The sequence below is a fragment of the Tupaia chinensis genome, unplaced genomic scaffold (genome assembly GCF_000334495.1).
Source record: "Tupaia chinensis unplaced genomic scaffold, TupChi_1.0 Scaffold000170_1, whole genome shotgun sequence".
In the NCBI taxonomy this organism is placed as follows: domain Eukaryota; kingdom Metazoa; phylum Chordata; class Mammalia; order Scandentia; family Tupaiidae; genus Tupaia; species Tupaia belangeri.
Window position 1 is genome coordinate 2,288,369 of NW_006159645.1, and position 11,103 is coordinate 2,299,471.

General features: G+C 54.9%; 1 protein-coding gene across 1 annotated transcript in view; it reads left to right on the forward strand.

Moving 5' to 3' along the window:
• Positions 1–11,103, forward strand: part of ADCYAP1R1 (ADCYAP receptor type I) — an 82,173-nt gene that overhangs the window by 35,417 nt on the left and 35,653 nt on the right. The window contains exons 2-3 of the mRNA XM_027770936.1: positions 1,762–1,877; positions 3,314–3,419. Of these exons, the coding sequence (XP_027626737.1) occupies positions 1,762–1,877; positions 3,314–3,419 (222 nt within the window). The remainder of the gene's footprint in view (positions 1–1,761; positions 1,878–3,313; positions 3,420–11,103) is intronic.

Sequence of the window (11,103 nt, forward strand, 5' to 3'; positions counted from 1 at the left end):
AGCCAGGAGAGGTGGCTGCCAGCCTTGGCTGAGGGTCTTCGGAGCCAGGCAGGCACTCTTCTCTCCCAGACGGGCAGATAAGGAGGGCCATCTGTCTGCAGGCAAGCCTTGGGCTGCTCAGGGCTGGGAGACATGACCCAGCCTTCTGGGGACCACCCATTCTAGAACATGCCGGAAGCAGCCTGTGATCACCAGGGGTGGAGGGCCTTGAGGCGGGGTACAGAGACCGAGTGTCCAGCATAGCCTGGACCTGGGGGTACCCAGGTGTGCTAAGGCCATTGCTTCCCCAGCTCTTTCCTGCCTGCCCTGTGGTGAGCCCTGAGCAGGTGGGCAAGATGGCAGCTCCCTTTTGTTGAGTCTACCTGCAGCTGGTTTTGTTTCCCCTCCTGGGGTGCTCGCTTATCACCAGTTGGAGCTTGGGAGGTTCTGGGGAGCCAAGGAGAGAGAGGGAGGGAGGCGTGGTTAGGCAGAGAGCCAGGGCACAGAGGCTCTGGAGTAGCAGCAGCAGCTCTGCACATGGGTGGGGGTGTGTAGGGCATGCAAGGACTCACGGCTGAGTCCTTCATGGGATACACGTGAAGGGTCGGCTGCAGCTCCATGGCCTCCTGAGCCAGGCACCTATGGGTTAGCGGAGCCCCTGACTTGGGCCTACTCAATCTATTTTCTAACGATTTAATAATAATAACAATTTAAAAATAACTGCGCAGTATTTCACTGTATGGCTGTGCCGGGGCCTATTTAGCAGTGCCTGCTCGATGGAGGCTTTTCTGCCCCGTTTTGTTGTCGATGCTATTTTAGACGATGCTGCAGTGCATATCCTTGCATACGCTTTGTCCAAGTGCAGATGGTTCCCAGATGTGGAACTGCTGGGTTAAAGGGTATATGTATTAATGATCAGTTTTAGGAGCAGAGACTCTCCCACGGCCTCCTCACTCGACACCCTGGAACCCTCAGAGGCCCCCAATCCTTGCAGACCAGTGCCTTGAAGGTCCTGCAGCTCTGAGGCCTGAGCACACTATGCCATGGTTCAGGGCTTCATCCTGAAGGTGAAGTGGCGTGAGGTCGTTAAAGGAGGGTGCATTTGCTCGGGTGCAGGCTAGGCAGCAGGAACAAAGAGGCTCTTTGAGGGTGAGCACGTGAGAGGAAAGTCCGTTTCTCTTTCATGTACCTGTCTGGAGCTAGGCAGGCCATTCCACGCCTTGGCAGATTACTCAGTGCTCCCAGTTCCTTTCAAAGCATCGCTCCCTACCCCGCCGATATAATCCTGCCAGTGCAGCCAAAGCTGGGCCCTGTGTTCGCCCTTGTGGACCTGTGGTGTAGACGCAGACATGGCTCACACCACTGCCGCCCACATTCCATAGGCTCCTCATATGCCTGCACCTGTGAGTGAGGGAGCCCAGGAAATGCCATCTCTGGGTGGGTCTGTGCACACGGGTGAAAACTCCGTCACTGTGCAGGAAGGGGAGAATGCAAAGATCTGGGGAGAAGCCATCTGGGACCATGTCAGTGGACGGACGGGGCCGCCCCAGTGTGTGCCCTCCTGAACCCTCACACCCAGCACAGACTGAGTACTCAGCAGGTTTTCGTGGGGTAGGAGAGAAAAGAATGGGACGATGCCCATACACAGGTGGAGCTACCTGTGGGTGCTGAGGGCCATGCTGGCCATAGTGGGGTGGGGCAGGGGGAGGACAGGGAAGGGCAGGCAGGCGCTGCCCCTGCCACCATGCTGGACTCAAGTGCCTGCCCTTCCTTCCTCTCTAGCCCGTGGACACTTGGAGCTGACCGGCCGTAGCTGTGAGCAGGAGGCCACAGTGTGGCAGGGAAGCGTCATGGCCGGCGTGCAGCTCTTCCTGGCGGCTCTCCTCCTGCTGCCTGTGGTAAGGCCCAGAACTGTCCCTTCCAACTCCCGCTGGAGCCCCAGGCTCCTCTGAAGCCCCACCCCAGGAACCTGCCTCATATGCCCTCAGCTGACCTGTTCACTACCGCCAGACCTTTCAGCACCTTTGTATGCAACAGAAAAGGTGCCTCTTCCTCAAGACCCTGTACTGATTTGGCTAGAAACTTACAGAATCTACCAATCTTTATGATGGTGACTTGCGTGGCAACTTTGGAGCTGTGCAGTACACAGCCTGCTCAGCGGGATGCAGGGACCCCGGGCAGGGCTGCAGGAGGCCCTTGTGATCTAGTCCTGGCCAGTTAGAACTCGCAAGCCTGCCCTCTGCTCCTGTCTCTGCCTGAGTAAGGTAGGAGAGTTCCCAGGTAGTGGCCCATCCCTTCCCAGCTGGCAGTCATGACCAGCAGTGGGGGAGGCTGTCCTCACAGCCATGGGGAGGAGTCCTGCTTTGCCCTGCCTCACTGTGTGGCCACGGCGAACCTGCTCACCCCCTGAAAGCCACCTGCACATCTGTGGACAGTCCGGATTGGACTGCAGCCTCGAACATGGCCTGGACAGCTCAGACGCCTGGTGACTTCCTCTGTACTCCCTGACATCCCCCTGGGGAACCATCCCTGCCCCGGGGATTTTAATTAAAGTGACAGCATTTGGAGGCAGCTGTCGTGGTATCGGTGCATGGCCTGTGATGTGCCTTGGTGCTGAGCTTGAATTCCATATCTGCACTAATCAGGTCTGTGACCTTGGGCTGGAGTTTTTTTTTTAACTTCTCTGAGCCTTAGTCTCCTGTTTTGTAAGTAAAAGTGGTGAGTAGGCCACTGCTCCTTTTCCTGCAGCCCTGGGGAATCTGCCCCCTTCCTTAACCCCTCAAAGAGAGGGATGATGTGCTCTCTCAGCCTCTCTTCTCCCCACCACTTGATGGTGCCCTCAAATGCAGTAGTAGCCATGTGGTCCCTGGAACCACACTGCCTGGGTTCAAATTCTGCTTGTACAGTGACCAAGCCATGTGACTTTTAGCATGTCTGTACTTACTAAGTTTCCACATCTGTGAAATGGAAAGTGATAAAAATAACATTACTTCATCGTGCTCTTGAGATACGCACACACACGACACTCACAATGATGTATGCATCTAGTAAGGTGCTGTGTGCGTTTGCTAATATTACCATAAGATATGGAAACGGAGAACTGGGGAGGGAGTGGAGTCTGTCCAAAGCCGTGCATTGGGTTGATGACCTAGAAGACCCCTCATGGCATCTTTGACAAAGTGGAATTCAGGACTTGCTGGCCTTGTCCTCTCCCCTTCACTCTTCTCTTCCTGTGTTGCCCCTCCAACCCCAGACACTGCCCCTGGGGCTTAGGAGCGCTTGCAGGTAGGCCTCCCACCAATCCCACCACTCGCCCTCCCTTGTGTCCCTGCAGGCTGCAGCCATGCACTCCGACTGCATCTTCAAGAAAGAGCAAGCCATATGCCTAGAGAAGATACAGAGGGCCAATGACCTGCTGGGCTTGAACGAGTCCTCCCCAGGTGAGTGCGGGTAGCCGGGAAGGTGCAGTCTTTAGGTCCAGCATCCCAGCGTCTCCCACTTTGCAGAGAGTACAACGGGGGAGCATGGGCTGGCCCAGGAGCGCAGTGGTTAAATGCTGTGTATGGAGAGTTGGATCCCATGTGACTGACTGTGGTATGAGTCCCTGTCCCAGTGGCTTGAAAAACACACAAGGTGCATGTACATGTGATCAAAATCTTGACAGTGTGAAAAATGGAGGAAAGGGGATTACGTGAGTACACTTTGTTGGGAGGTCTAAGTATACATGCCCTCCAGCAATAGAGAGAGAAGTAGGGGTGTGTACAGATGTCTGGGACTTTCAGAAAGCCTTGTGGGGCCATGGCGCCCTGGGTCTGCTCTGGGCAGTGACACTGGGGTTGTCCTCCTTGGGGTCTCTGCCCTGGATGCTTCAGGGTTATTCCTGGGGCTGAACTGAAGCTGGTGTCTGGGCTGGGCCATGGCTGTCAGAGAGCTTGTTAGCAGGCAGCCTGGGCCTGGTGGCAGGGCAGCAGGGACACAGCTGTTGCTGGGAGCTGAGCTGGAATGCACCTGGCCATCTTGGGGCAGGCAGTACAGGGTCTTTCTGCCTCCTCCACTCAGTCCACCAGCTGCCAGAGAAGAAAGTAGCCACAGGAACCCCTTTGAGCCCCCAAGACTGTCAGACGCGGTGCCTCCCCGGGGGCTGCTGTAAGCGCTAGGCGAACCATGGGGCTCTCTGCACAGGCGGTCAGCCTCCTTGACCTCTTCCCTCACATCTGATCCTGATGACAACCGAAAAGTGCCTCCTACCATCTCAGATGTCTCCAAGGGAATAGCACAGACCCTGATGAGAGCCAGGGACCCTGTGAAACCCCTCCCCTGACTCCCTCATTGTGGAGGTGAGAAGTGAAGGGCCAGAGGCAGAGGAGGGTGGAGTTAGAGATCTGGGGGCGAGGGGGGTGGTCATGGAAGCCTCACCAGCCTCACTTATGCCTGGCTCCATGTCCACCTGAGAGTCGGGCTCGCTGCTCAGGCCAGAGGGATCCACTTTTCCCTCTGGATCCTCCCAGCTCTCTGAGCACCATCTGTTTAAATACTTGATTAATCCGCGGCCCAGTTAAATGAAATGGTCCCACTAGACCGAGCTCCCCGGCCAGTTGCTTCTCGGTGAACATTAACTGGTAACGCAGCTGCCCCTAGCTGTGCTGATCTTTCCTTCCAGCTGGGCTCTGGTGCATCTCTGAGGCGGAAAGTGGATTCTAGCCTGCCCCCCCGACCCCCAACTAGGGAAACTGAGGCAGGGGACCCCCCCCCATATGGGCACATAGTGGGAGGAGACCAAGAGAATATCCAGCAGGTATCTGGTCTGAATCTCTTGTTTGCATGGGAAATGGAATCCTTAGGACAGTTTCTCTGTAGACCTAATGCAGGTCAGGCTGCAGTGGGGCTGGAACCTGGGCGTATTGCCTCTTAGCCCAGGGTTCCTGCATTGCATGTTTTAGGTACATTTGAGATTGAGCAAGAAAAGCCTTCCGGAAGGAAGAGCAGAGACAGAGACTGGGCTGGGGCAGGGCCTGCAGAATGTCTTGTGTGCACACTGACCCTCGAGCCCTGGGCTAAGAGAACAAGTCAGGCTTGCCCACAGGGATGGCCTGTCAGAAGCTCCAGAGAGAGAGATGTAAGGCAGGCATGATCCCTGGAGGGGTGGGGCCGTGTTGGGGAGGAGGTCTCATCCCTGCCTGCTCCGGAGAGGAAGAGATGAATTCTCTGCAGGGAGCATGGGGAAGCATTCCCGGGAAGGTGACATGGGAACTCCCAATAGATCCCTGCTTCTCAAACCCAGCTGTATATCAGAGCCACCAAGGGAACTTTTAGAACAATATCCTCAAGCCATATCTGAACCAGTGAAATCAGAATTGGTCCCTCATAGTCTCCATCACGTTTAAAAGCTCCCCGGTGACTCCGGGAGAGCAAGGCTGTCCCAAGAGGTGGGACAGCATTTGATGGCAGGTGATCATCGAGGGAAGAATGAACAAGAACGTTCTAGACTGAGAGAACTGTAAGAATGAGAGGCTGGGGGTAGGAGCCTGACCTCGGGTGCAGTGAGAGCGCCTGGATCTGGAGCCCTGAACTGGAACGGGCGTGGCTGAGGGCCTGGGAAGCAGAGGTCTATACTTCGTGTCCTTCTCCAGGGAGTCGGAGGTGGGCGCCGGCAGTGATTGGCTCTCAGAGTTGGCATCTCTGCGACTGCCCCCAGAAGTCCACCTGGCCCTCCTCGGGGACTCCATGAGCGAGGCCACAGGTCACTTCTCAAATCAAATCTCTGGCGGCTTGTGCAAGATACTCCCTTGCCTGCCCACCCATCGGTTCATTTATGCACTCAGGCTCAAGCTCTGCCTTTACCCGCACCCCAACTCGGTCACTGGGCTCACGTGAACAGCTGGGCTTCTAGGTGTCTGGCTTGGGGGAGTGGATTTACATTAACCCCTATGGCACTGCGCGTAGACCCCTTTCTATGTCCCCCCCAGGGAATTTCCGAGGTCACCCTTCATTGCAGAGACTGGCAAGTATTCAGAGGGTGTGGCAGCTCGCCCAGTGCCAGAAGGAAATCATTAAGTTAGATGAGTGTCACATAGCTTTTTTAAGATGTGCATTTGGATGGCTCCAGAGTTTGCGCTGTCCACACTACACCTCCCAGTGAGGAGAGACCACACCCTCAGCTTTCCCATCCTGGCGGAAAAGGTCGCCCTACAGCAGGAGAGGCAGAAACGAGGCTGGAGAGAGGAGTTGACAGAGGGAGCTAAGATGCGGAGGCCCAAAGGCCTTGCTTTTCTTTGCTGTGGAAAGGCCAAAGGGTGTTTGTTTTTCTAAGGGCTGGAGTAGAATAAGGTCTCAGCCCACAGTGACCTGCCTGGGAAGGAGAGGGGGCCTGGGGCCAGTGAGAGGAGGCCCGTGGGGGAGGCTGACCTGAGGGGAGCATGCATTCCAGTTCACTCTGGTCTGAAGATCTGAAGAGCTTTTCTCTGGAGGCTGAGGCTACAGGATCCACATTAAGGGGGATTCAGAGTAGGCAACCTCGGGGCTCCTTTCCGGGTCTCAGTTATTACTTTTTAAAAAAAGTGAAGTTCTTTCTTTTATGAGAGAGAGAGACTGAGAGAAAGAGAAGAGAGGCACCCCACCAGGGGTGCCACAACGCAGCCCCCTTTCCCCAGCCTCCAGCCAGTCAGGGTGTGGGTATGCACACCCATGGTGTGCCAAGTCAACTTGGGAGCTGATCTGCAGTTGACCGTGTGGCTTCTAGCTCTGCATGGCAGCACGCTACCGCCTGTGTTCCCCCAGCCGGGCTGGGGCTCAGGTTCTGAGCGAGCACTGACCCTGCTGTCCACTGCCAGGGGTGGGCCTTAGTTTCCCCTGTGTCCCATAGGGGGCTTCTCTGGCCTGCTCCTGCATAGTCTCAGCTAGGGCTGGGCTTGTTGGTTCATGAAATAGAGGCAGGGGGCGCCTCGTCACGCCATGCAGCATATTAGCACTCCCTGGGAACTTGTAAAGATGTCTGGCCCCTCCCCGGATCAGTGTCCTCGCCTTTGGGCAGAGGCCCCAAGCAGAAATGTCTGAAGTGTACCCAGCTTGGAGAACCACTGTTTTCACCAGAGGTCAGCAATCTACAGGTGCTTATGTGATCTCAGGGCACAGAGTGACCAGGATGTTACTGTCTGTGCTGGGGCAAAGGAGAACAGCCAGCCCTCCTTTTGCATCCCTCTCTGCACCTGTCCCACCCATGCTGTCTGTAAGTACACACACTGCACAGCTGGCTGGGGCTCACCAGTGTCCTTGCAACCCCCTCGAATATGAAGAAAGCAAGCCCCGCAGCCCATTCCAGTGCCTGTGCATGTGAGCACACGGCAGTGCTTTTCTGTATGTATATATAGGTTGTACGTAGTTTTCACGTATTTATATATCCTTTATGTGTCGCCCCACGATCAAACCAAACAATGTGCGTCAGTTGGAGTGGGAGTGCTGGTTTGTTAGAGGTGAGGTGTGTCTGTTCCCTGTGTGGTGGTTTGGGGGATGGTGGGGTTCCTAGGAAGGCCCCTGCATTCCTCTAATCCTCGGCGCTCACTGGTCCTGGAAGCTCCACCCCAAAGAGAACATGGGATGGCAATGCATGTAGTGGCTTTCGAAGTGCAAGCTGGGGGACGGAACGCGTGAGGGGGCACTGGAGCTGGGCGGCCACTGGAAGGAGGTAGAAAGGACAGGTCAGGAACTGGCTCATTTTGTTCACCACATCCTTGGCATTGTTCTCTGTTACTGTTATTGTCAGAAAGCATGTGCCAGAGGGAGGGGGAGACGGAGAGAAGGACATGGAGAAAGTACCCCGCGGTGAGGCACGGTCACACCGCAATCCTTTCTCCTCCACTTCTCCATCCTGTTGGGAGTAGAGGCACATATGCACACGCACCAGGCATGCTTTTCAAGCCTCCAAGGTCTTGATTGAAGTTGCGCAGTTGACCATGTGGGGTCTGGCTCCCCTAACCACTAGGCCATGGGGCTGGACCCATCTTCGACATATTTTAAAAGTATTTATTAAGAAGATGAGGAGTTCAGGAGATACATTTAGCTGTTCTGTCTCTTTCCACACCCCTAAATGTTAAGTGGTACTCGAGCTAAACCAAGCCCTGCTCTGTCATGTGACACACAGAGAAGCCGAGACCGGAGGTGGTAGGCACTGGCTGGTCACACAGAGAGCCAGAGCCAGCTCTGGGATGGGACCCAGGTCTGCCATCTCTGCCAGAGTCCTTGTGCCAGAAGAGGAGGAGACAGAGCTGCCGTGCGTGGGAACTCGTGGGAGCTGGCATCCCAGGCCATGCAGCCCCTGGGCACTGCCTGCTGGGCTGGCCCCTTTGTTCTCTCTGCTTAGCCTGGGCAGCCTGTGTGTCCTGGCTGAGACCCGTCAGCACCTCCTCCTTGCAGGGCTGTAGGCTTCCATCAGCCTGGGAACCTGCCCTGCGTCTAAGCAGGGGAGGGTCAGGTGTGATCCTCTATGGGGGTGCTCACACTCTGCGGGAGATGGAGAAGGGAGGCCTGTGGTGGTCATGGCAAGGACAGGAGAGAGGAGACTTGGAGGGGGGCAGAAAGCCTGTTCATTGCTATTCTGACCTGGTCTCTGGTCTGTCCAGGGCGCTGAGTACTTGGAGCCAGCGTTCCCTGTTGCCAGAAGAGAGGCCTCTTAGAGGAGGGGACTGCTGGAGTGCTGGGCCCAGCCTCTCCCTTCTTTGGGGCTGGCTGATGCTCTGGTCTGGGCCTCCCAGCTGCTCTGAGACTGAATAGGCACAGCACAGGGAGGAGATGGTACTGGCAGGCACCCTCTCTCTAAGGAACCTGCTCCCTGCAGGGCTTGCTGCCCCATCCGACATGATTCCATTTATATCTGAACCTGTGTTTGCCTTTAGTCCTTGTTCTCCAGCTCAAGCAGGAATCAGGTTCTCCTGGAAGGCTTGTTAAACCTAGGATTTCTTGGGGCCAGCAGGTGGCATGGTAGTTAAGGCGCTGGGCTCCCACATGGCTGACTGCAGTTCGAGCCCCAGATACAGTGGCTTGAAAATTCTTCCATGTGTGTGCATGCCCAAAAATCCCTAGAGGAGAATGGAGAAGGGAGAAGGGATTGCTGCGTGACCATCCCCTGAGGGGTGACTTCTCACTTCCCCTCTCTGTCTCTCTCCAGTGAGTACATGCGCCCTATAACAAACACCTAAAAATCACAAACAAAAATTTAGATTGCTGGGCCCACCCCAGGAGGTCTGAGTGGGACCCGAGTGTCTCCATTTCTGGCAAGTTCCCTGTGATGTTGCTGGTTTGCCAACTTTGAGGACCACTGACATCCAGGTCATGGGACTCTTGTCTTAAGCTTCTCTGGGGAGGCAGAATAATGGCCCCTTCCCCAGAGATGCCAACTCCTGAAACCTGTGACTCTGTAAACTTATGTGGCAAAAGGAATTTTGCATATGCCAAGTTAAGAATCTTGAGATGGGAAAATTAGCCTCGCTTGTTAGGGTGGACCCCATCCCCAAGCACTCACCTCATGGTGGGGAGGGTCCTATGGAACTGAAGCATTGGCTGTGAAGCCAATTTCAGGAGATGCAATCGTTTTCAACTCTTGAATTGTGTGCTAAAATAAGGCACTTGGGGACCAACACATGGTGTAATGGTTACGTCGCTGGATTCCCATGTAGTTGTCCCTAGATTCCCATGAGTCCTAGACCCACTGGCTTAAAACTCACACCAGGCACATGTATGTGCGTGCCCAAATTCCTGAGAGGAGAATGGAGGAGAAGGGATTGTGGCGTGGCCCCCCCCCCCCCCGACCCAGGTGTGGTTTCTTGTTCTATGTCTCTCTGTCTCTTTCTGTCTCTCTGGCGAGGTCACATGCCCTGTAGCAAAAATCTCTCTCTCTAAAAAAAAAGGGGGGGCCTTGTTCGAACAATACCCAAGCATCCTTGGGGGCTTCTGAAGGAAGGACCGACTGTGGCTTTGTCTGAATCTCTTTGAAGCCCCAGTCTCGAGCTTTGAACACTGTGTGAACTGGACAAAGCCATCTCCATGACAACACCAGATTAGCTCCTTATTTTGTTCCAGTGGAAGCTAATAGCTCTTGCTTTCTCTCTCAGTTCAACCTGCCTAACTGGAACCTTTCCCTCCCGTGGTCTCAATATGCTGCCCTTCCTCGGCCCCTTTACACAGAATGCCTTAGGTGGGAGCAGCCCGAGAGCGCCCAGCACCCCGCCACCAGGCAGAAACCGCCTCCGTCCAGGGCCTGAATCCTCTCACCAAGTTCCATAGCAATGTCCTGGGACAGGAGAGCGTGAAAAAGGGTTGGCATGGACTTGGGGTAGAAGGGAGAGGTGAATAGGGGGGTTTGGGGAGTGGAGAGGTCTCCGGGAGAGCAGAGCTTATTCTGATTTGCAGCCTCTTCTGGAGGAACTGGGGAGGAGAACTTGACGTTGAGTGCACTTGACCGTGTCCTTCCTGAAACGTGTTTTCCTGCTGCTGTGTCACCAGCCTGTCCTGGTTTTCTTGCCCAGTCTTCTTTGCCAACTCTTCTGCTCAGTGCTGGCATTCCTCCTCTGTCAGGCCAGGCCTGTTCTCTCATCTTCTCTTCTTCTCTGATCTGCATGCTCTTGCTGAGCAAACCCTCAGGTCCATGGCCTAAATAGCATTCCTGTGCCAGGTTCTCCCAGCCCTCTTCTGTGCTGGCTTCTCTGGATTCCAGACGTTGATCTAACTGCTTATTTAACAGCTGTCTCCACTGGGCTGTTAGCACCATCACCGACTGAATGTATTTAAGACAAAACTCTTGATTTCTAATTTGCCTAATTCCCCCGCCATCTGCTTCATTCCCAGAGCTGCCCACTGTGGTAAATGGCTTTTTCATCTGTGTATGTGTGCGTGCATGCTTCCGTCCGTCCATCCATCCATCCATCCATCCATCCTGACACTCAAGTCAGAAACCTGGTGACATGCTTTCTTTTGTATTGGTCAGGATAGCCTAGGCTACGCTGCTGTAACAAATCAGCCTTAAAATCTCAGAGACTTAGCATGGTAACTTTTGCTTGCATATATCACCGGCCAGTATGGTCAGCAGAGGTGTGAGGTGGAGCTCGACATCTCCTAGTCATCCCGAGATGTGGC